General features: G+C 39.2%; 11 protein-coding genes across 11 annotated transcripts; 2 read left to right on the forward strand and 9 right to left on the reverse strand.

Moving 5' to 3' along the window:
- Window positions 1-4,079: 4,079 nt before the first annotated feature.
- Window positions 4,080-4,413, forward strand: SS1G_01445 (predicted protein; the record flags this gene model as incomplete). The annotated part of the gene is made up of 2 exons (XM_001597201.1): window positions 4,080-4,205; window positions 4,237-4,413. The coding sequence occupies 2 exons, from the start codon at window positions 4,080-4,082 to the stop codon at window positions 4,411-4,413; spliced, it is 303 nt and encodes a 100-aa protein (XP_001597251.1).
- Window positions 4,414-5,676: 1,263 nt separating this feature from the next.
- On the reverse strand, window positions 5,677-7,473 carry SS1G_01446 (predicted protein; the record flags this gene model as incomplete). Its single annotated transcript, XM_001597202.1, has 2 exons — window positions 5,677-7,056; window positions 7,111-7,473. The coding sequence occupies 2 exons, from the start codon at window positions 7,471-7,473 to the stop codon at window positions 5,677-5,679; spliced, it is 1,743 nt and encodes a 580-aa protein (XP_001597252.1).
- A 1,998-nt stretch (window positions 7,474-9,471) lies between these two features.
- SS1G_01447 (predicted protein) lies at window positions 9,472-9,877 on the forward strand (the record flags this gene model as incomplete). Its single annotated transcript, XM_001597203.1, has 2 exons — window positions 9,472-9,545; window positions 9,748-9,877. The coding sequence occupies 2 exons, from the start codon at window positions 9,472-9,474 to the stop codon at window positions 9,875-9,877; spliced, it is 204 nt and encodes a 67-aa protein (XP_001597253.1).
- A 1,599-nt stretch (window positions 9,878-11,476) lies between these two features.
- Window positions 11,477-12,086, reverse strand: SS1G_01448 (predicted protein; the record flags this gene model as incomplete). Its single annotated transcript, XM_001597204.1, has 2 exons — window positions 11,477-11,835; window positions 12,014-12,086. 2 exons carry the CDS (start codon window positions 12,084-12,086, stop codon window positions 11,477-11,479), a joined length of 432 nt encoding a protein of 143 aa, XP_001597254.1.
- Window positions 12,087-13,011: 925 nt separating this feature from the next.
- Window positions 13,012-14,009, reverse strand: SS1G_01449 (predicted protein; the record flags this gene model as incomplete). Its single annotated transcript, XM_001597205.1, has 2 exons — window positions 13,012-13,527; window positions 13,587-14,009. 2 exons carry the CDS (start codon window positions 14,007-14,009, stop codon window positions 13,012-13,014), a joined length of 939 nt encoding a protein of 312 aa, XP_001597255.1.
- Window positions 14,010-15,273: 1,264 nt separating this feature from the next.
- SS1G_01450 (predicted protein) lies at window positions 15,274-16,074 on the reverse strand (the record flags this gene model as incomplete). Its single annotated transcript, XM_001597206.1, has 1 exon — window positions 15,274-16,074. The coding sequence occupies one exon, from the start codon at window positions 16,072-16,074 to the stop codon at window positions 15,274-15,276; it is 801 nt and encodes a 266-aa protein (XP_001597256.1).
- Window positions 16,075-16,921: 847 nt separating this feature from the next.
- SS1G_01451 (predicted protein) lies at window positions 16,922-17,296 on the reverse strand (the record flags this gene model as incomplete). The annotated part of the gene is made up of 1 exon (XM_001597207.1): window positions 16,922-17,296. One exon carries the CDS (start codon window positions 17,294-17,296, stop codon window positions 16,922-16,924), a length of 375 nt encoding a protein of 124 aa, XP_001597257.1.
- Window positions 17,297-18,070: 774 nt separating this feature from the next.
- Window positions 18,071-18,493, reverse strand: SS1G_01452 (predicted protein; the record flags this gene model as incomplete). Its single annotated transcript, XM_001597208.1, has 2 exons — window positions 18,071-18,213; window positions 18,400-18,493. 2 exons carry the CDS (start codon window positions 18,491-18,493, stop codon window positions 18,071-18,073), a joined length of 237 nt encoding a protein of 78 aa, XP_001597258.1.
- An 846-nt stretch (window positions 18,494-19,339) lies between these two features.
- On the reverse strand, window positions 19,340-21,115 carry SS1G_01453 (predicted protein; the record flags this gene model as incomplete). The annotated part of the gene is made up of 4 exons (XM_001597209.1): window positions 19,340-19,374; window positions 19,511-19,573; window positions 20,165-20,873; window positions 20,948-21,115. 4 exons carry the CDS (start codon window positions 21,113-21,115, stop codon window positions 19,340-19,342), a joined length of 975 nt encoding a protein of 324 aa, XP_001597259.1.
- A 616-nt stretch (window positions 21,116-21,731) lies between these two features.
- On the reverse strand, window positions 21,732-22,769 carry SS1G_01454 (predicted protein; the record flags this gene model as incomplete). Its single annotated transcript, XM_001597210.1, has 3 exons — window positions 21,732-21,809; window positions 21,972-22,529; window positions 22,584-22,769. The coding sequence occupies 3 exons, from the start codon at window positions 22,767-22,769 to the stop codon at window positions 21,732-21,734; spliced, it is 822 nt and encodes a 273-aa protein (XP_001597260.1).
- Window positions 22,770-23,583: 814 nt separating this feature from the next.
- Window positions 23,584-24,060, reverse strand: SS1G_01455 (predicted protein; the record flags this gene model as incomplete). The annotated part of the gene is made up of 3 exons (XM_001597211.1): window positions 23,584-23,691; window positions 23,747-23,902; window positions 24,025-24,060. 3 exons carry the CDS (start codon window positions 24,058-24,060, stop codon window positions 23,584-23,586), a joined length of 300 nt encoding a protein of 99 aa, XP_001597261.1.
- Between the last annotated feature and the right edge of the window lie 216 nt (window positions 24,061-24,276).

Here is a 24,276-nt window from a genome sequence, read left to right on the forward strand (position 1 = left end):
GGTTCCTGCGTAGCACGTGCACAGGGCACTAGTCCTGTTAGGACTAGATTGAGAAGCTCTCTGTAACGATACTGTACTAAAGGCAGCGGCTGCCTAAGGTTCGTCGGTTGGTAGTTATAGGTTAAGGCTTTATCACTGGTATTCACTTGAAAGTGAATTCGTTACTAGATCAAATAGAATGTAGGTAAACTAATTGATAACTAAGTTGAGCACGAAGCTCCTAAACTATGAAACTACTCTGACTATATAATGAACGAAGAAGGGAGCCCCTAGGAGCTTTGAGGGCTCCTTATCACGTGATTTCTGATGGTGCGTGCATACACGATCTTCAGGTGACCAAGATCACATACTAATTCGATGAAATCTGATCATGTTTGCACAAGGCCTAAGCTCTCCTAATTAATCAGTTTGCTACCATCGTAACACCATCAATCCTAATGGTGAATCGTGACACTCTCTTACAGAGAGCTTCGCACTTCCGTAGAACTTAGAAGTGAGATTAACCTACTAGACCAATATTACCTCAGTGTTACGAGGTTTGCCGTCTAGATCACGTGGAAGTGCTCTAGGCTCTCGAGGTGGTTTATAACTAGGCGTCAAGCAGGGACTTAAGTAATGACAATAATGAAATGCAATTCGTAACTAATAGTAGGATATACTAAATGATTGATCTTGAGCACGAAGCTCTATACAAAGGAAATCCATCTTGATTATATAGTCCTTCATGCTTCCATGATTACTAGTGATCCTTCATGATCATTAGTGATCATCTATATCGTGATCCTTAGTGATCCTTAATGATCACCAGTGATCACCTATACCGTGATCCTTAGTGATCCTTAATGATCATCAGTGATCACCTATACCGTGATCCTTAGTGATCCTTAATGATCACTATTGATCATTTGTGATCACGTGCCTTGGTAGTTGTGTAGCCCGTCGTAACACTCAGTTCTGCCCTATCAGCTTCCCACTATTCCCTGTGTGAGGTCATTCCTTTTAACATAATTCTTATTTTTATAATTAAAACAACAATAAGATTGCAATTATAATAAAAATAACTTGAGATTCTAATTATATAATAATAAATTAAGTCTAGTACCCCCTTTTTGGACCACCTGTGACGGAAATCCCTGCTTTCCTCCCACCCTTATTATATAAGAAACCTCAGGTACATTAACCATGTCCACACATGATACGATTACTCGAGATTAGTATGCGATTTAGGTGACCTGAGGATCAGATCCGGACAAGTACTAGGTATCAATGGTTATCGGTAAAGTAAGATCATTGGAGGAATAAATATGACTTCTTTTTGCCTAGCCATTGCGGCTAGGCCATTCATTTGTGTATATATAGAGTAGCTATCCCCATCTACAGGTGCTCTTCACCTGTAGATTCTAAGTTAAATACAATTGCTGGTCTATAAACACCCTTTTGGTCACACCACCCCTCTTTTGAACCATCTTTTTACATCAAAAATCGTGATTTTACCTATTAATAACTTTACAATTAATCGATAGAATTTAATAAAATTTGGATTATTATTTTATTATATAATTATTAGTGATTTTATTGATTGAAATATAAATGATTGAAATTTCAATTTTCAGTTTGTATAGGATTTCTATTGTTACGAGGTTTGCTGTCTAGATCATATGGAAGTGCTCTAGGCTCTCGAAGTGGTTTATAACTAAACGTCAAACAAGGACTTAAGTAATGATAATGATGCAATTTGTAACTAATAGTAGAGTATACTAAATGATTAATCTTGAGCATGAAGCTCTATACAAAGGAAATCCGTCCTGACTATATAGATCTTCATGCTATAGATCTTCAGGACCCCGAAAGGTCCTGGACCTAAGAATATGTTGGACCTTTATTTTTCGTGCATATTATGTAGAGTCAATCACGTGATTGAATCATGTGGTAATGGGCTTGTGGAGTCCGACTGTGACGGAAAAGTCGTAAACGGAGTCAATTCAATTACTTAGAATCTAAAACTAAAGAACTAAGAAGATTCTAAGTAAGAAGGTCTTTATATACAGGGCTAGTGCACGTGAGCCACTAGTGGGGTAACAACCGTCACGTAACACCGACGTAACAAATTGTATATACAAAAATATTTAATCAATAATAAAACAATAACTGTAAATTATTTTTTTCAAATAATTTGATTTATTCAATCAATTATAGTGTAAATATTTGGAAAAGATTTATAGTTTATTTTTAATAATTTTTGTTGAAAAGTTATTTAAGATTTTCGAATTCTTCAAATTTGAATATAAATGTTACGCCGGGTAACAAGAAGACGCTCACGTGTTACCAATATCATGTGACTGACTCGGTGAGGATCAGCAAGCTCAGTACTGAGCCATACTGATCCTACTGATCAGCTAGAACACGAAGGTCTATATAATCAAGATGGATTTCCTTTGTATAGAGCTTCGTGCTCAAGATCAATCATTTAGTATATCCTACTATTAGTTACGAATTGCATTTCATTATTGTCATTACTTAAGTCCCTGCTTGACGCCTAGTTATAAACCACCTCGAGAGCCTAGAGCACTTCCACGTGATCTAGACGGCAAAACTCGTAACAATAAATCCTACACAAATTAAAAATCGTGATTTCAATCATTTTGTCACGATTCATTAATTCATGTGACCTCGAGGACCTTTTGGACCTTAGGGTCCCAAAGGTCCTCAAAAGATGATATAGGGTATATAAACATTCATTTAGTCTCGTAGTTAAGGAGCTTTGTGCTCAACTTAGTTATCAATTAGTTTACCTACATTCTACTTGATCTAGTAACGACTTCACTTCCAAGTGAAGACCAGTGATAAAGCCTTAACCCACAACTACCAACCAGACGAAACCTTAGGCAGCCGCTGCCTCCAGTATAGTATCGTTACACATTTATATCTCAACCAATAAAATTGTGAAAAATATAAAATTTACAGAATCAATACTTTTGAATTATTAATAGCTGAAAATGGTAATTTTTGGTGTAAAAGGGTGGTCCAAAAGAGGGGTGGTCCAAAAGTAGGGTACTAGACTTACAGGGATTTTTCAACCATCCTCTCCTCTTTTATCCTATCCTGAACCCTATAAATCCTACTATATCCTCAAGGAAAACTTTATATCCTTATCCTGCCTATCATTCAAATTGAAGCTATTTTGCCTATCCTTAGTTCAAGGATAGGATAGGATGGGAGATATGAAACGCTGCCGGCAAACTTCCAGCTTTGCCGGGAAGCACTTAACAATCTATAGAATTAACAGGAGAAATCAGAAGCAAGTCAAGCGCAAAGGCGGAGGGGGAAATCATCTTCATCCCAAAACTAAGTGAATGGTAACATAGTAACTAAGATCCGGAGCATGAACCCCTTTTATCCCCCGCTGTCATTCTCATTCACAATCCTTATATCCACCCCCCTCCTTCTTCTTCCATCCTAAATACTTAGATTACTGCAGACATATGAAATAGAAGTGAAGAGCTATAGAACGAAACATGCAATTGATATTCATTCCAACGCCCAATTATCCAAAGTATGATAAAAGAATAAACAAAATCTGCCCACCTTCAATAATTCTCACTGTATTCCTTTCATAATATTCTAAACTTCTGCCCTCGGGAACCTAGTAATTTCCCATCCAGAACAGCTACAAGCTGGTTATACATACCTCTCTCATCTACCGTGACAGGAGACGACGATCGTGAACATTCCTGCTCTGAATATGATTAAAATGAGAAGAAGTAGAGGAAGACATTTAGTAGAGCTGCAGCGGACAGAATGCATTTCTACCTTGGTTGGAAATTGAATGGTTTGCATAGTTCAATGGTGCCTCCCGAGTGGTGTATACCATTTGCAGTGCTTAGCGGTATTATGCAAGCCTGGTTCAGTTGTAATCTGAGGACCGTAAGGTAAAGACTCGAGGGATAAAAAATGGTGAATGGAAGTGTTGGTGGAAGCACTCGATGAAAACAGATGAGGAAAGAAGTCGATGAGAGACAGTGGAGAAGAGGCAGCCGAGGAGAGAATTCGAGAAACGATTGACAGACAGTCAAACAGAAATGGTGGGACAATTCGCAGCAAGAAAAGAGCTAGCGACCGAGGAATCAGCTGAGGAAAGAAGATCAAAAGGGCGCATTTCAGAAATAAAGCCCACAACTGACACAGAAAACGAAACTAAGGAAAAGGTTCTATGGTTTTATTCGCGTTCAGACCTAGATAGCATTCTGCTCGGTTCCGCGGAGAACCATCTTTGACAAAACTGTAAAGCCGGTCATTCAAAAAGTCAATTGTGCCATACAGGCAAAGGCACATTCTTTAGATAAATTAGGTGCCGCACGAGACGATAAAAGCCAAAACCCGTTTCCTAGATCATCCAAAAGGCACCTTAAGTAGAGAACCCACTCACTCACTCCAAGCTCAACGGCCTTTTGCTACATAGTCATGCCGCATACTCCTTTCTCATAATCGAAAAGTGAACGACGACATCTAAAGCTGCGAGGCCAACATTAAATTTTCTAGGGCAGGTGCTGGAACATACCTGTTAGATAGACGTATTAAGACCTACATTTAGCACGACGAGCTTATCTTAGGGCGCAGGTGTTTTATTGCTGGTAGACATGGATTTAGGTGACAGAGTTTTTCCTTTCAACGCAATCTGTCAGCTCTGTCAATGACAAAGAGTCTATACCTCAAGTCAATCTAAGGGGAATACCGTCGGCTAGTTGGGGGTTTGTCATGTCTTTCTCCCGTTTCGATATAATTCGGACAGGATCGCAAGATCTTCATAGGTATGCGTAGATGGATTTATAGTTGAGGATGCGTTCTCAAGAGCAACTACGCATCTCGAAAGACTTGAAATTGCTTAAATACACAAAAGTTGAGTGTTAGGCGTATTCTATCAGGTACCGTGGTTAATAAAATCAAAGAGAAGAGTATCACTTCAGTCATTCACCTCTTCGTTGTACGGGTCAATTTCAGTTCATGGTCATAATCAGTTACAATGCCTCGTATAAAGTCCATAATGATGAGGGAAACTCGAATATCGACCACTTCAAAATTTCCTGTATCATTCCGGAAAATACTGCATGGAAATGAGAGATGAGAATCAAGTTTGAAAAGAGATCAGTAAAGTTTGACTGAAAATTTATTGTAAAGGCTATGTTCTTATTTTATGGACAGATAAGTCGAGCAAAGAACTATCTAAATACAGAAAAAAAGTAAAGAAGCTTTTCAGCTTAACTATCATTGAAGCGAACCTCTCGATCGTGAGAATCATTTATGTAACGATGAACCTCAAAACAATCACTTCCTTCCTCACGAAGTTACATATTACCAGAAACCTTGGCATATTCTGGAAATTGAAATCGAAAAATAAATGCAATGTGTATGTGTTTGTGCGAAAAAGCACTTAAGAAAGATATTGCTTTTTTGTGGAACAAGATAGGAAATGAAATGGGTGAATGTGACCCCATCATTCTGGTCATTTTTTCTGCCGCTCTGTGTGTACTTTGAAGATATGAAGTCTAGTGACAATTTTATGACCCGTAATTGTCTTGTTTTGGATTAAGAAATCCGCGATGAGTATCTGTCTAATTTTTGTCATGTCCGCGAGTACCTGACTTTCATTGTATAAGAATGGTTTTCTTCTTGTATATCTCACTTCCTTGGCCTATGTGTGAGGTGTGTATTTGCTGGAGGAGAGGTGGGAAGAGGAGGGTCAAGACGTGGCTCTAATAGTTGGTCACTATGTTGTTCAGAGGTAAAAGATGGGGGTGGAAACGAAGGGAATGAGGTTTTGGATATACCATTGCTCATCTGGATGATGTTAGCTGCTGCACAATTATTAATCTCAACTTTTGCGGGTGTGCCTACATTTGTGTGTTGCTGAGTTCCAAACTGTGGTTCTTGAACAGCGGGTGTCTGCCATTGATTGCGAGCCTGACCATGTAAATTGGCGTTTGCTAGTGGCGTCCAAGAATTTCTCTCTGGGAATAATGGTAAATGCCGCTCATCTAGGACGGACGGATATTTAATATGGGAGAAGCTTGAATTATTTAGCGTGTGGCCCACTTGCTGGAAAGAGTGATTTTGTTCCTGTGGATTTATGAACAGGGGTGACTGCAGTGGTTGATTGTGAGAAATGGCTAATTGGTTAGTGTGCACTGTGGCCTCTCTTTCTCTCTTCAAATTCTGGTTGTGAACCCTCTCTATGTATGGGTTCATAATTTGTTGGCCCAGTTGCTGGAAAGATTTTGTACTCATGGGAGTTTTCTGATGCTCAAACTGGCCGTGATGACTAGCCTGAAATTGTCTGTTAAATGGTGTCTGTTGTTCTGTATTTGAGGTGGCATAGTTTTGTGGATCAGAATACATCTTGCCATGGCTGAATTGCTCAAAATTGTCTAGGTTTGGAGGAATTGCTTGAATTTGGTCCATCTGTTGAGAAGAGTTTAGATTCGGAGGCCCTCGTTGCATTTGTTGCATTTGGTGCATTTGCTGAACACGTCCTCTGTCTTGGAATTCATGAGCTTGCCATCCATCAACATTGACCTGGTATTCATTTTGGGGACTCAAAGAACCTGGAAAATGATGGCGATTGTATGAACGTTCGATTTGACATCTCCCTAGAGATTCATCGAGACTTCCAGAATATCTATGTCCTTTCTTTGACGGTGTATTTTTCTGGATACCGCTGTATCCCAGTAAAGTCGAACTAGCCTTTTTGGCTGCAGCCTTCTCCGCAACCCTCTTGTCGTGCTCCTCGATGATTCTATCGATGCCGTTCTTTTTTCTTCGTCTAGTAGAACGTGTCGGTGTGGATGACGAGGTCCCTCTATTATCTCCGTTGTATCTATGATTTTTGGCCGAGAGGAAAGGTACTGGTGAAGAGGAAGAAGGTTCAAGTAACGGTGTCATGATATTTGAAGTTTCACTGAAGGAAGAAGCCTTTGCCGAAGACCTAGAATGCTGTTTTATTTCTGATGGAGACATGACTGGAGACATGGTAGTCAGAGATTGTAATAAGGAATTCGGTACCTGCTTGGTATCATCAGTTCACTGTAGATTCATTTAAAAGCAGAGTATTATTACCTTGCAGTATTGGTTACCTCTCATCACCTCCTCGAGATGCGTATCAACTGGCATAATCAAATGACTTCCAACTTCAGACTCAATTGATTCGGCCTCCCCTCTAGAGATTGTGTTGGATTTCACTGAATTCCCCCCAAGCTTATCTACAGTCCCTTGTAGAATTATTCCCTTTATGTCTTCCTCAAGTGAAGAATACTTGTTGCTGGAAGACTTATCTTCACTGTTGGTGATCGAGAGCTCATCAACTTTGCCCGTGCTATCTTCAAACAAATTGAAAAATTCTCCCTCTGGGAGATTTAAGAATCCATCATTTTCTGACAGATCGAAGGATTCTTCTCCCCAATTGCCTTCAGAGAACGACATTTTTGACAATGAAAGTAAACAAAGTATTTGCAGAAGGAGAAGTATTGAGTGTGGAAAGGTTCCCACAAACCACTAACCTTTTTTTTTTTTATCCCAATGAATGTTTGGGAAGTTTCAAAAATGATTACAAGGAAAATCTTAACTTGTGAAATTGAAGTTGATGGATAAATATAAATAAATGCAAGCGCCGAGCTTAAGCGAATCTAGTACGATCAAGCATTGATCTATTCCAAAACATAGAATTCATCTCAAGGAAGTAAACAATGGAATGAAATCGAAAAGCAGTAAGCAATTTCCTAGTGTAAGGTTTTCCTATATGTCGAAATTATATGAGATGATTGACTTATTTGCATGAAAAGTTAAATTCATTTTCTTCATTGAATTTCCAAAGCTGGAACATAGACGCTACTCACATTATACTCAGAAGATATCACAGCATTTATGTCCCAAAATATTGGAACCATCAAACTTGGTTTTTAATCACTGAATTATAAGACGAGTTTTTTAAAACATTCACATGGCTGTTCGTTTAATTATACTTATAAAAAGCTCCACTCAAAACTCCTGACGCACAACCTATATAAGAAAAGAATGTCCCTACAGCTAAGACCTGGCTTCCTGTTTATTAACTTACAAAAGCATCTTTGCAATACCCTCGCCCGTCATGTTGCCTAGCAACTCTTGTTGTAACAGGATATTGATCAGGTGACTTCCGTCCTACATGCCGTGGTTGTAGTTGCACAAGTGGGTATTGAGTATGGGGCTACTCAGACTGTGGGATGTAAACTCCAATCTTCTTTTTATCTTGCCGACGTGGCAAGTCGTCTGGCACATAGAAAAGTTCAATTTGCATATTTGAGCCCTGATCTTGTCGAGTCTGGTACAAACTTTCTGTCCTTTGGTAACTCGTGGAAGAAAACCGTCTATGAAGAAAGTTCTAGTGTTTTGTCTGGGGAATTGTGCTCACTGTTGCATGAAACTCAGGAGAATATCCCTGAAAAAGTAAACGATTAAGGAATTTGAAGCACCGACACAGTGGTGAATAGTCTGATGAACTTAATGAACTTAAAGAACTTTTGGTACCTACTCTTTACAAAGACCGTAAATATGCCCTTTCTTTTTCTCATGTCTCTCGTTGTTCCTTATGCCTTTTGGCCATCTCTTTGATGTTCATTTAATCCTCTGTTATTTTCTCGACCCCGTACTTTTTTCTCTGAGAGTCGTCCGGCAGGTACTTTTGGGGTTTCTGTGTTTAGAAATTTAAGTTAAGGTCTACCGAAAATGATGGTGGGATGCAGTCTAACGTTACCTAAACGACATAATTAGCGATGGTAACACTTATCATTTATGTTTGTAATCATGATCGGTGATATTCAATTCTTAGTTGAATCTTTGATCCTAAGTTCTGAAAATGAACTCACACGAAGGAGAAAAACACACATTACCATTTCAATAAACCCACCGCATGATTGATTTACTAGCTCGAGTGGCATACCTTCAACCGGGATCACCGTCATAGATCCACCAAGAACCCTTCATCCTTACCACTTGGCTATGCTAGTAGAATCTAAATCTAATACTTTGATCAAACGAGTATCTGACGGCACTAGAATTTAGCTTTAACTTTTAGCTTTGATGGAAGTCTAGGATTGGATTTATCAGAATGTTTATCAATAGGGCTTTGAATATATATTGCAGCCTGTTATCGAATATTGAAATAACGACGCGGTGAGAATAACCATATTAAAGAACTCAAAATACATCTGGATGTAGTAATACATAAAGATTTGTTCAAGATTCCCCAATTAACTTCTACATTTACGAAAGTGTCTTAATAGAGACGCATGCATAAGTCACGGAATCAGCAGTATTAGGTTTCAAACCCTCATTGGCGTGATTTAGGTCTGCGGATACGAAGAAGTGAAAAATGATGTTACCTATTTACCACATCATTATCTTCTTTTTTTTTGCAGTTTGGCTGCTAAGATTGTATCCAAAATGGCTAAAAATCTTCTAGGATACAAATTGCCATCCCAAGAATTCAGAATTTGGCCGGCCAAAAAGGAAAGATCGTATGTAGTAGGAACAGCAGAAAATGGTCGATTGATTCGACCAACAACCTTAATATATGAGTTACACATCCATCATTCATCCCCTAAAACAAAAGGAGGTAGCACTCTAACCTATATTATCTAGAGTCCCTACAAAGGGAAAAGAAAATATAATTTTCTGTCCCTGTATAAATCATTAATTGGATTAACATTAAACTTATAGTCCTCATAATCCTCAAAGTCTCGTAAAACACCGCACCCTTAAACCCACCGATTCCGATTCCGATTTCGATTCCATTAAAACAACACAATCATCTCTGCCATATCTTCACCTCTCACCTCTCATACCGTAAATAAAACCCCAATCCCCCAAAATCTCACAGCAAACAACTCTCCTCCACTCTCACCATCCCCTCTTCGCTTTCCTCCTCCCATCCCCCAACATCCGCGCATACAGAATATTCCCCCTTCCTCATCAGACCAAAATCCAGATTCATCTCCATATTTTCCCCCAGATGATTTTTCATAAAAACATTCTTGTTGCTCGATTCATGATTTGCGTTTTTCGTTTCGAAATGTGTTGGAGTATTATTAAGTGGGAAAATTGTTTTGCTTGGTTTGGTGATTGATGGGTTTGTGGGTGGTTTGTTTACTTTCTTTGAGAGACGAGATAAGTTAGCTCAAGGATATGTAGATCTAGGATTTAGATCTAGATAGCAGATTTGAACGAACGGAAAGTCGGGTGACTTACTTTGTGTTGGGTATCTGGATGGATAGATGGGGTTCTTGTTTTTAACATGGTTAGTTAACTAGTATTATCAAGTGGGTTTTGGAAATTTGGTCGTGAGTTGTTTGCAGGAGCGGATTTGTGGGTGGTTTATGATATCCTGATAGATTTAAAAGAGGAAGATGAACATTATCTCCAGGGCTGTATATGTATGATGATTTAATGACATCAGAATAGTGAATAGCAGTTGAAGATAGGCTGTGTTTGTATTCCATTGGTCCTCTATCTTGGGGAAACTACAACTTTCATCTTATAATACACACAAACCTTATTGTAGGAAGCCTCGGTTATGTTATGATTCAGCCCAAAGTCTATCTTGTTGACATCCGATTCGATATATTCAATGCTCGAGCTCTCCTTGAATAATGCAGAAGGATTATTTAGATAGATTCCTGAAGAATATATATTATTCGGATATTCGAGGGAACTCCATAGATTGTTTCACATCTATCCTATTTTATTTCACTTTGAAGTTCGAGAGGAGACCAAAAAAGACGAGGAAAGATTTACCAAACTCACTTGAAAGTGATACGGTGTTTTTAACATATCTACATATCAATGCACATGACCATACATATTTTTTTCTTTTATAGAATCCTTCAAGTTTTGCAGAAATAGCTTACAAGTGGTTCAGAAGAGATAATTATGATATTCGCAAGTAAGATATCAAGATCGAACGTCACTCATGAATGAAATTATGGAATTAGAAAATACAAATCAGCTTTCTATCACAAAGATTTGATAAATTCCTGAATATATGAAGGAAATGAGGATGTCCCAACGAGAAAGAAGCAATCTCAGCATCTAAAAAACATCAACATACACATCAACTACAAACATTCCCCTATCCCATATACTCCAAGCACAAAAACCCATAACCCAATCCCCCAACCTTCCTTCCACACTCTTACTCTCACCCTCAAACCCCATCACCCCCTCTATATCTCCACACCTCACTCCCTCCCTCTCATCCCTCTCATCCCCACCACAATAATTCCAACAATATCTCAACGGACTCGAGAACGAACCATACCATCTCTAACTCCATCACTCTCTCCAAACCTCTATTTCTCCCCTCATAGACAATACCACTATCATAATAATTCCACTTCCCACAAGAAACAGTATTTCCTCACCCTCAGGGTAGATAAATCTCTCTGCTCTATTAGCTACCGCTCTGCGACATATACAATTTAGTTTTTTTAGCGAGGAAATGTTGGATTGGTGTTTTAGATATGGGGGATGTTTTGTATTGTGCTTCGACTGGTTTCAATAGATATAGATACAGATAACCCCCAGAATTATTTTCCTGATCTTCAACTGCTTGAAATGGATTATTGAATAGATTGCTTCCGAAGAATTGTTCGTTGTTTTTGGTGGTGTATACCTGGTTATTGTTATGATTTAGTATCTCTGCTTGATGTGAGGTATCATTATCATAGGAGAAGTAATTATCATTACTCATCGACTCGAAATTTTCATGATATTCCGAATCCTCATCTTTATCTTCTTCATTTGAGTTGTCTGAAAATGCGGCGGTTAGCTCAGATTCTGGATTATTTTCATCCCATTTTTCAATTCTCTCTGGTTGAGTAGCGGATTTTCCATCATAACTCCCATCAAAACCATACTTAAAACAATCCCGCAAAGCAAAAAAACCCAAATCTCCCTCTCCAGAACCTACTCCCCCTCCAGAACCTACTCCCCGCCCAATTCCTCAAAACCCCCAGCAAACGAGAATCCCGCACCTCAGCCAAATCCATCGATCCTAACATTTCAACCCCCAGTAGGTAAAAATAATTGAGCTTCCCTTGGAAATGAAGCGTAACTCCAGAAATCTCCCGGCAATCGCAGCATAATTATCTATTAACTAATTACCATACCACTATCACCATTCTCATCATTCAATCATGACAATAGGTAGGTACCTAAGGACACTGATAAATTATCTACTCACCGAATTAGAACAACGACAACTGTTCTCTTATTTTCCCACTATTTTCCATCTCTATCATTTGCTTTAACCTTCCGCTTTCTTTCTTTCTTTCCTTCTCCCAGTTTTCCATGTTCCCAGTAATGGAAGATATACTTCTTAAACTCACTATCTGAACTTTGATAGCTTCTAGAATATTACATAGAATCACAAAAGAGAATCAAAGATAGCGCTGCAAATCCAACAATATCTGTAAGATCTTATACCACACGAACGTAAATAAATGTTCGAATTGTGGAGTTAGATGAAATCCAAATTCTTGTTGTGATATTGCGAATAGATAATGGTAAGATTACATAGGAGATATTTGACAGGGAGAGTTTAAATATAATACCCACAATATGTTTGTTTGTCCGTTGTACGGTTTCCATACAGCTAGGAATCTATTGTATCAGTTGTTGATACTGTGCGCCAGTTCTACAATCAAGTAAGTGTAGTTGTAAAATTTTAAAGCCTGCGGTATATAGAATACCTAGTATAATTATCCCTCAACCGAATATATCAGGACTGAAAACAAGAAACATCACTTAATGATCAAAACACAACAAGGTTAGATTATCACAATATATAAACCCAGACGGTTTCTTTAAATCGCTGGTGAATTGATATAATCTTGCCATAGGTAGTATTTACCTAACCACCAAATAAACCAAAGACGACCAACCCCCCCCCCCCCCCCCCCCCCCCCCACAAAAAAAAACGCAAACCTAAAGACCCATACAAGAAGCCGCCGCACGCGCCGTTCTCCTAAGAGAAAACCACTGTCGATATTTATTCCAGGGTATATTTCCCACAGCAGAAACCGTATCAATCGCCTGCATAGAATAAGACAAGCAATAACGGAGATTCGATCTACCCGGTTTGGGTTTCCTAAGATTCCCATTTCCGATTGTAAGACTTTGAAGTTTCCATTGGAATTCGGCTCGTGTCATGTCTGTGTATGAAAACTCGATGCCGAGATTACGGTATTCTCTCTTGTGTAAGGCGAATCGGAGCCCGTTTAGTGAGGTGGAACTTTGCGTGCGGTTCCGTCTTCGTCGGGATTTGTTGGATTTTTGAGTATTCTTGAATCGGCTGACCCAGGTTTTGGAAGGTGCTTCGGAGTCTAGGGTACTGGGAGATGAATCTTGGTGTGCTCCACTACAGCTGATGTTTCTAGAGATATCGGCTCCTCCGCCTCGAATTTTAGTCGCTGCTTGCTCTGATGATTTCTCAGGTTTGTTCTTTATCAATTAACTTTGTTAGTGTTTTTCATAAGAGTGAATGACGAATAATTTCTTACCGAATTATGCTGCATGCCTTTTCCAACGTCTGACTTTGAGTCATTATTCGACTTCGAGGTAGTGTTTGACGCGGAAGTGGTGTCCCTAATGGGAACATTGTTCGGACTCAGAGTATTATCATCGCGAGAATCCGAACCAAAAGCTCTGTTACTACTAAGTGTCAATTGCAACGCAGCATCATCCACAGCATTATCCTCATTCTCCCCGTGCTCTTCAGAAACATTAGGTTCGCGCCTCCCACCAAGTTTCTCATCCTCGACAGAAATAGAACTTCTTCGGCTAGGATTTCTTCTATATCGTAAACGTTGGCGTAACCATCCTTCATTTCTCCGTCTCCACTGCGCCAGAGGAGACCACCACGGTGAGTATAATTCATGTGTAGTTCTTAGACGCTGATATTGTATAGACTGATGACAGGACATTTTATCGCTGGATTGGAGAATGCTGTTGTCGGACCAATCGGTTATTGGATTAATCAGGAATAGAAATATATCTCGAATATTATGCTGCTTCCAAAATTGAAGTGAGATGATATCTATGAGATGATGTTGTTGTTTGGAGGAATATCATTTTTGGGAGGTTGGTGTTTTGTATATATGTTATACATAATTTTTTACGGTTACAGGGGTAATTTAGACCTTCTGGTTTTACCAATACGGTAGGTAGTGACCGTAGTATTGGAAGATTTGTGCTTTCCATATTTCATATTACTCGGGCAAGGTTGTTTCATTGATCAGATTTCTTCATATTCATAGGGATAAGTAAACATATTGATAATAGTCAACATATTCAAGAATAATATTGGACCGCAGACGTGGTTACATGAGGTTAAGATACTTGCGACACAACACTAGATGTATGTGTCTACCTAATACATATATCAATGAACAAAAAAGACACATTACATACAACACAAATATACCCATCTACCCGCAACCTCGTATCAATCTATCTCGTGAAAACATAACCACAAATCCTCTCACCCAGAAAATGTAATCCAAAACTAATAATCCCATAACCCATACTTTACCATCCAGAACCCGCCTATAACAGCTGTCTATCAAATACTAATAATACTACCTCACAACATCCACCATCCACCACAGTCCAATCCAAATACAAGTCCTACCCAAGTAATCACTCACAACTTCCATAATATCCCTTCAATATCTACCCTGACTAATCAAACTCCATTACATTATAGATAAAGAGTATATACCGAACTAACTCACTCTAACTTCAAACAAATTGGCATGTAAGTTGTAATTACGTAGCTAATCAGGATCAAATCCTAATTAATAGCTACTCGTCATCATCAATGGTAGTACATGTATACACTCTTTGGCCAGATATTTTCGACAAAGGTACATACTAGGTACCTAGTAGCTAGGTAGAAGAAGACTTTTCCCATATTCACGAACGCTACTAGGCGGCTTTTGGAATTAGTGGTAGCTTGATGAGACGCTGCGTCATGCAATAAGCTTAAGAGTAGAGAAGAGAAGAGGTCAACCTGGTGGTCAAATAAGCGAGATAAAGTGGGTCTACTAGATTGATTGATATCCGACTAGTAAGTCTTACAAAAGATGACCTCGAGATACGTATGAACACCATAGAAAACAATCAAAACAGTCCTCCATACAACCTATAGTATGAACCAATGAAAGATTTTGTAAGATGGCCAAGATCCTAATCACCCATGTTCTCTGCATATTCCTCTCCATCCGCTTCCTCCCCATCCTCCGCTCCGTATTCATTCACAGCTACTAATGTGTTCTCCAAATACTCATCGAACGTATCATAAGGCGTCCAGCATTTCCTGAGAGAACTAGGTACTTTCGAAGATCTTCTCCACATTCCTGGCATTTTTCTCAATCGATGTTCTGCCATTGTAACCTGCGTGTCATGCACGCGAACTTTTCTCGCGTTAATTCTAGTAGCGAAGCGGATCGTACTATCGAAGTATGCTGTGGTTGCGGCTGATGACATACTAGCGTTAGATGGAAAAAGTGACGCGAGCCTCAAGACTGGGGTTGGAGGTGGTGAGTACGAGGGAGGTGATGAAGGTGATTGTAATGGAGGTGATGGTTGGGTTTCTCTCATTGAGTCTTCCATGTTCATCTCATTGTCGTCGCTATATTCTGAAGACGATATTTCTCCATCTTCGGAAAGATGCTCAGAATACTCCTGCTCCGAATATTCTCCATCGCGGTTTGATTCAGAAATTTCGTTGTTGCTGCCAGTTTTATTGTTGCCCAATAATTCAATACCCAAGCCACCTTCATGATGGACATCGATCATACTACGGTCGTGAGATTCTGAACTGTAATCCTCCCCCTGTTTCACCTGCCCTAAAATTCTATGGTCCTCACTTTTGTCCAAAACTTGTTCTTCTTTATTGCCAGTATCTGATTTTGTTCCAGATTCTCCATCACTGAGTGGTGCATTGTTGAATAATGAAGGGTCGAGAAGAGGATTTGCCTTTGACATGGTCAAAGGCTAAATTATTGTATTTCTTACAAGTGTGTCGGTTTAGTATCTCGGACTGACACACTCGAGGGTCTGTTGGAACAATCCAATCAGTATCATCACAACATCAAATTTTCACTGAATTTGCTCATACCTTTTGATTTCTTTCTTTGTGATAGATTTTGGAATTTTTCAACTCTGGAAGCTGGTAGATGTCAGATAGTCATAAAGTAATGTGTGAATAATTCCGCGACACGTCTTCGACGGCTTTCGCTTGTTATTGAAGTGAATATTTGTAAGTACACTCTCCAACCTGATATCCTGTCTGTATTTAATACATGTGAAATATTCTCCATTATAAGTAAAATTGTTGCTCTAATCTTGTCCTGTCGAAAAGTTCTATGAAAGAGACAAGATAAAAAATAAAATATGGTTTCCTGGATAGAAAGATTGGTTCTGGAATTTCTGTAGTCTTTGAATAACCTGCATGAGCTGCTCTTGAAAAGAATTAGATAAATTGAAAGATGGAAGATGAGAATTTGAAGTCGATGATTACTTTAAAAACAGGGAAAGAACGGTGAGGTGAAGTGAAATGGAGTGAAGTGAAGTGAAGTGAGATTGTAATTTGCTATTGCCTATTCCACCACCCCAATCTTCAATCCACCATATCCTAACACAAAACCTCCAACTCGAATTCAAATTTATACTCTCTACTGCCACCATGAACTACTTTTCTCCCCCATCAAATTTCCAACAATAACTTTTCCAAAAGATAATCATCTCTTACCACATCACGCCAAATAATCCCAACACCACAACCCCATAAACTCCTTTCCTCAAGCCTTCCGTATCGTTAGGACAAAATCTTCTACCTCTCAGAATAAGTTTGCGACCACCGAAGCCCACTCAATTCCCTACATCGATATTTCAACCCCCTCTGAGCAATACTCGGTTCACGAATCTCGATTTCGATACCCCAACGTTGGAGTCTTCTCTTGCGAGCTCGCCACGAACTATATGCACGACTTGCATATGCGAAACGAGTGGGAGCAAGAGGTGCTGATGGGAGAGGTGTTCTACTAGTTTTCTTGGGAGTCGAAGCCTGATTTGTATCGACGTGCTTGTCATTTGATGCGGATGGGGTAGGGTGTGAGGTCTCCTCTGCAGCTTGGGTGGCGGGACAGACGCTATCTTCTTTTTCGGGGAGAATGGCTTTCATTTTGATGGCATTGATTTGGTCCATTTTTGGTTGTGAGTTCGAAATTTGTTTCGTATTATTTTTTCGTGCCTTCATGGATAGTAAAACTCTGCGATGGGGACCTGTTACTTTATATTCTCAGGAACTCATGGTGTCACAGAGTTAGCCACTCACTTCTTCTACGCAGCTGGTAACTAGCTTTAGACTATTATCCCTTAGAATGCCACTATCCCACAAGTCCATGACTTTATGTTCAAAACCAGATCTCCAGTCTAAACTAGTTTTTTCCATACTACCAACCATCGGCTTTGGCTAGAACAACATGGAAGCTTTTTTTTTTGAGTTCCTGAAGTTAAATTTTCGTTCTCTCTTTTCTGATATTGCGAAAGGTCTTCTACCAAACCTGAAAATTAAAAGGATATTGGAACAAAAAGATGTGCATGATTATCGATAATTCGCTCTTTTCTCCTTCAAGTGTCAAGATTACTATTTCTTGGGAGCAGAAGATATTCATTATTGCAAATTTTTAAGTTTCAAAGTCGACTTATGAGATGGGATGGTAACTTACCAAAAATGAGGATATACTAATGAGGCTAACACATCAAGCTAATCTAGCTAATTTTAATAACATATTTCGAATTTAAAATTTTCATTTGGTTCTAAGCTTATATTCAAAACTAACAAATCGCTGGTTCTCCTTATCCTTGATGGATAAAGAGGTGGTGGACTTGGGTCCTCCAATGATTATTTACATGTCTAAACTCCAAACTGAGATCGATCCCAAGTTACATAACATGCTACTTCAAAGTCCAAAGCCTTTCAAAATATATCCGCACTACCAATTCCATTGGCGGAACTAGTTTGACCACCTTCGAAGATGTCTGGATTTCTCATCTTCGCATTTCCTAACAACTCCAAACTAGTAATCGGTGCGGTCTCAACGCTATCTTCTATCGCCACCGCTTCTCCTCCCAAAGATCTCAACTTTGGAAGCGGTGCTCATATTCCACTATAGCGATGTCCAATTTTCCTTCGCTTTTCCACATTTACCCCTCGCCCCGCCTCGGAACGTGACATCTCCGTCCACGTTCTTCTGCGGAACGATTTTCCCAATTTTCCTGAACCGATCGGATCTCTCAGTGGCTCACGATGTTTCATCTTTTTCCTCTTCTCCAAGATACTTGGTCTCTCAGCCTCTAATTCCGACATTGGTGACCAACTACGAACACGTTGATGGACCATTGTTGCCTCTTTCTCCTTCTACCCAAAACATCCTTCGGAAGGTCATCATCATCAGTAAATTCAGTTGCAAGGTAAGGTAAACCCCGGAATTTAATCATATCCATCGTTACTTTCCTCTTCGGCATTTCATATTCCCACACAGTATCAGCAACTAATGTTCGCAGGAGCTCTCTGCGGGTGATTCTGTCCATCACTTCATTTATTCTTTTTTCTTGCGTGGCAAGTTTCTCAGGAACTTTTAATTCGTATATTTATCCGAATGCTTTAGTTGTAGGATTTGAGGTTGTGTCTTGGTTGGTGGTTGTGTTCTTGCTGGGAGAAGTCATGGTTGTAATTTGTTCGGCTTCCATTGTTGCTGGGAATTTAGATGTTTAAGGTTATCGATGTTTTATAGATAGATAATATTGGTACGTATGTATGTATATATATTTGAGGATTGAAAATATAACAGATAAGATTATTTTTAAAGTCTCCAAGAAGATATAATATGTAAAGTGTGATGAATATCGAAATATGTCGAAGTGAAAAGATGTTGAGGGAAAGAAATTTTTGAAATAATTACTAAATGACAATTTTTGTAGGTAAGCTAAAGAGTTCTAGTTTTCTAGTTCCAGTTGTACCTATTTTAGCCTAAGATAGTTATACAATTGAATATCTAATATCGTCTTTTATCATGCTATTAACAAGATAAGGAGTTTTAGTTTTAGTTTAGTTGTAGTTCTAGTTCTGGTAGTAGCTAGATTATTCTACGAAATATCTTGAATATCATGATTTTTCACCATCAACTAACTGATATCCATTATTCTTTCTAAAATTTCTTGAGCATCAAGAAGAATAAGTAAGATTTTAATAAACCAGCACTTTAAGGTTACTAATGCTGGCTGATTTTTATATTAGTGCTGGTATAGAATGAGTGAGGTTAGGTTAGATTATGATATTATGTGATGTGATTGTGTTTACTTGTTTTCGGGGAGGTACTCCAGAAATGTATGTAATCTAATTGTAATACTTACATACCTACTAATAAATAATCTAATCTAATCTTTAACCCTGGAAAATACTCGAATTGAGGAGTATATACTAGAAATTAGTCAAAAGCTGAGCGCGATTTCATGGCAGCCATCAAATCGTTAGTGCTACACTTGAATCTAGTGAAAGTAATGATAACTTTATTAGTGGAATATTTTTATAGCACAAAGATAGGGTAGAAATACCAAGGTAAGAGTACAAGAGCATTTCGAGAATGTAGTCAAGTCATTCTACACTACCTTTGTATTCTATATCTCAGCTCCAGCCAGCTTGCCAAGATTAGAAATTCACGAAAATATCAGGTAATCATTATGATAGCACAATCATGATCTCTAGGGTATAAACATTTTTTTAATTAATTATTACTTTTTCCTCCAACACCAAAACCTTGTTTCTAAATTCAAAATGGCACAGAAGTTAATAGATATCTCCTCTCAATGAAGCCCACAGACTAGATATTTAGTAGAAGTAGATAAAAAATTGCAGACCCACGATCAGTCCAGAAAAGAATATATTAGCGTATGATAACTCATCTTGTCCTCAAATTTTTGTCATCCAATCTAAACCAACTAGATGCTCGCACAACCTCATCCACCCATTTCTATACTGACTGCCAACTCCCTGGTCTTATAATTAGCGGACGCCAAGCTCGTTCAAATGGCTTGCAGGCAGTCATTGCTCGCCAGAGCCCCGGCTGAGCTGCGATAACTGCCCGAGCTGGACAGGGTGTCTTTTCAACTCCATTCGTGCCATTAATGGTATTTGTTTTATTGATCTCGATGAAGGTAAAGTCGGATGCACAGGAGCAAGGGCTTTTAGATGGTTCAATCGGCGTGATTATGTCCTTAACTTCCTCGGCATCGCTTATTGTATCGAAGTCCTCATCAAACATCAAGACGAAGCCTTCTCCATGATCCAAATTGCTCTTCTCATCTTCATGGTATGTGCGGATGTCCGAGTCTTTGTTTGTAATCATCACCATTTCGTTGTCATTTTGTGCGCAGTTTTGAGTCTCTTCACTATCGTTAGCGATTTTTTCCTTAGACAGTCCAGCACACCTCGGACAACCTTTAAATTCCACTTCGAGTTCGGTGTTTTCTTCTGGTAGATCTACTCCAAACCAATCATCATGAAACTCAAGTGGATCCCCATCTCCCTCGACTGTGCAGCCGTCTTTCTCCGATTCATCTTCTTCATCATCGTTCCCATAAAAAGCCTCGTCACCATTCACATCGCTCATATTGTTTTCGTATTTCGAGATCCCTAAGGCTGAAGCGCGAGCTGCCTTTAACTTTCTTTGCTTTTCCTTTTTCTTCTCTGCTGCAATAGCTCTTGCGCCTTCATGGGTATACTGTTTAATGCGATTCTGATTAGCATGTGACGGTGCAAAGGAGCTGTTAAAATATTTCTGAATAGTTTACTTACCGGACAAGGTTTAATTGGTGGACGATCACCCCAGAAATCATGCTCTTCATCAGGATCCCCGAAATGTCGAAGTTCGTTCTCCAAACCACCGACAAGAACAGCGCCGTCATAGTCGGTATTTTTTACTGATCGCCATCCAATAGCACGCCATACTTGATGTGACAACATCATGAGGATATGTTTTTGTGTTATTCTAATAAGGTATTAATTTTTTGTGCCCTGGTTAACTTTTTATAGATGTTAGTGAGATGGAGGGAGTGGTTGTATTTGAATGATTAGAGAGCTGGGAAGTTTAAAGAAACACCTTGTACGTATGAGATCGTATTGAAAAAAAACCGTAAACATGTTTTTTATTGATGCGCAGGTTCAGAATTGTGTGATATTGAATAGTGAATACGGTGAGGTTACTGCCGTAGGACATTTGACGTATTTCTTGGAAAGAATATACTCGGTTAGGGGGAATCACAAATGGTAGCAATCACTCTCAATACAGAAGGAGCGGATGAGAATATGGGGTTTTTGATTACGTAGCTATCTCAATATCAATAACTTCAAAATTCATCGGATTTTATCTGCTCTATCTACTTTCACTAATTTTAACCATTACCTATCCTATCCTTCTGTCTCTACGTCGCTATTTCCTAGTTCAAGAAAACAAGCAAATTCAACCTTTGACTGACCAGAAATCTCTGATCAAAGTCTTTCCCTAAATACTACGAAAAATTATTGCACCAAAAAAAAACACTCAGATCATCCACCATCTATTTTTCATATCCTGATTCTTCTATTCGATTTCCTCCGCCCGAACAACCGTTTGGCAGCATCTCAGACTTGAAGGTGCCCACTTCCAAGTCTTTGGTTCCTGCAGGACCAAAATAGTTAGTAGGTGGTAATTTACGAAGAAATAACTGCAGAAGGAATAAGATGACAAAAGTGTATTATGAAGCCAGATGCTACAGAATATGAAATGAGGAGAAGGAATTTGGGATCAGGAGTATGGAATCAAAGAACATGTCATGCTTACCCAACCACGATAGAATTTCTTTGAAGGATGAGCATCATATTCGCAGATTTTAACTTTCGCAAATGTCTCTCGAATGCAAATCACGTCTTTCCCCATCAATGGATGATCGATATAGAGTTCTTCGTCGTCTTCTGTCTGCGAGCTGTGATTTGACCCATGATTCCAGAACTCTGAGTTGCCAAGTTCGGGACTGTTTTCTACTGATTCCATATTTGACCCTTGGCTATCCAAATACCCTGGTGGATGATTATTGTAATTCTGGCTAGTTTCGACGCTGCTTGTGGTGTCATTGTGATCTTCGTCCCGTGATGTCGCGTTTTGCTCCTCGTTATCTAACTCAATATTGAAAGAAGTACCAGCATCGGAACCTAGAAGAGAAGGAAGGAATGACCTAGGGATATTCATTGCAATGTATTTCCCCAATGCGTTGGCGTTGAATGCGAGAATTTCTTCGGAAGAAATAACCACATCAGCTCCTTCGTTATTCGACATCATCTCGACTTCCGAATTGTAGTAATATGAGTCAAGTATGTATTCTTCGTCCGAGAAGTCCAGAGCCTATCAACAAATAATTAGATATGCACCAAAAGAATATTGAGGAAAAGACCTTACCTCGTAATCTGTAAAATCAGGCGGAAGTGTCTCTACATCTTCCATCTCTATATCATGATCTAATCGAGAAGTATCAACAGCGTAACTAGTAGAAATAATATCTCTGAAAAACTGCTCTTCGAAATCGTCGTTGACTTCGTCTGCCCATGATTTGGTCATAGGTGGTAATAGGTTCGCTAAAGACATAGTGGGATGATTTTCCGTTGCGAATTAGGGGTATCGCCAGATATGTAGCTAGGTAGCTGGGTATGTATAATGCTACCTATTTAGATATAAATCTTTGATTATTATGTGTTGATATTGGAGTGGTTTACGGAACTTTGTGTGTTCTTGTAGGGAGCCGTATGAGGAGGCAAAAATTTGACTAGACAGTATTTGGGAGTGTGGGTGAGTTTGGAAAATTGGCTGTTTGGAAGAAATTAATTGTGTGGTGGTGAACTGCTTGAGGCGGTTGTATATGATGATTCACTGTGTTAGATACGTTAAGTATGTTTACATCGTATACATCCACGCGAGGTTGGCGCGACAATTTTCGACCGTACAAATCGTACCATACTCGTTGAATACGCTATTTTTCTATATGGTGTGGTCCTGTGAATGAGCAGGAGGTATACGGGTTTTTAATTGTCACTCCATACACAAAATTTAATAAGCAGATTAAACCGTAACTGCGCGGTGGTAGGGGAGACGAAGAGGCAGGATGAATTCTTTTATGATTCAGAAAATGAATTTCAAGAACTAATGACCCATAAAAAGAATATGATATAACCCTAAGAGCTTTCTATGGAATAAAAGACCGTGCTCTTTTCGAATACAGTAGGAACCCATGAACACTCTAAGGTCCAAAAGAACTCATACTCTCTATACAAGCAAATCCTACAGCCGTGACCTACAAGATGACAGAATCCTTCCAATACCATTTATCACCCCCATATATCCAGCTTTTCGACACAATCTCCTCCCGGTATCCATGCCAGTGATTGTATTCGTCTTCTTGTCTCTAGGCCAACATGACCATTCTCAAAGGACTCTGTCTCTTTACTCTCCACTTTCCTCGGCCAGGCCACAACTTCGCTTCCTTCTTCTCCTTTACCTCATCATCGGTGATCTAGTATTCTATTAGCATTTCGGTATCTGACCGGTATCTATCATAATAAACTTACACCCTCTCTTCCTGGTACCTCCGCGCCCGGGTTCTGCATTCCCAATTTTTTACAGATCATTTCGCCGACGTTGGCTCGGAGTTCTGCAATTTCATTGAGGATGCTGAAAGGGATTTTGTAACTACCCGCGAATTCTGGGAGTTCGCCGGCAGCAATCTGTAGTAGCTCTTGTTAGTGTTGTATTTCGGATATGTTGAGGAAGTACTCGCAAGATGCCGAGGCTATGAAGGGAAGATATGTGATAGGACCGTGAAATAAATGGAAGGTTAATAACTTACTGCCTCGTCGGTATCATCTGCCCAATTAAACGACATGCCTACTGTCCGCCCTCTGATCTTGATAAATGAATGTCGATATTCGCTGAGTTAAGATAGCTACACTGTGATAATATAGCAGTATTGGTCGAGCAGCGAAAGTGATATATCATGAAGGCAAAGGGAAATAGAAAAAAAAGTTGAGATCACATTTTAGTTCTGTATTGCCTGGCCCTAACTACTAAAATAGTACGATGGGATGGATCTACTTGATGT

Source organism: Sclerotinia sclerotiorum, genomic scaffold (assembly GCF_000146945.2).
Source record: "Sclerotinia sclerotiorum 1980 UF-70 scaffold_2 genomic scaffold, whole genome shotgun sequence".
Classification (NCBI taxonomy): Eukaryota; Fungi; Ascomycota; class Leotiomycetes; order Helotiales; family Sclerotiniaceae; genus Sclerotinia; species Sclerotinia sclerotiorum.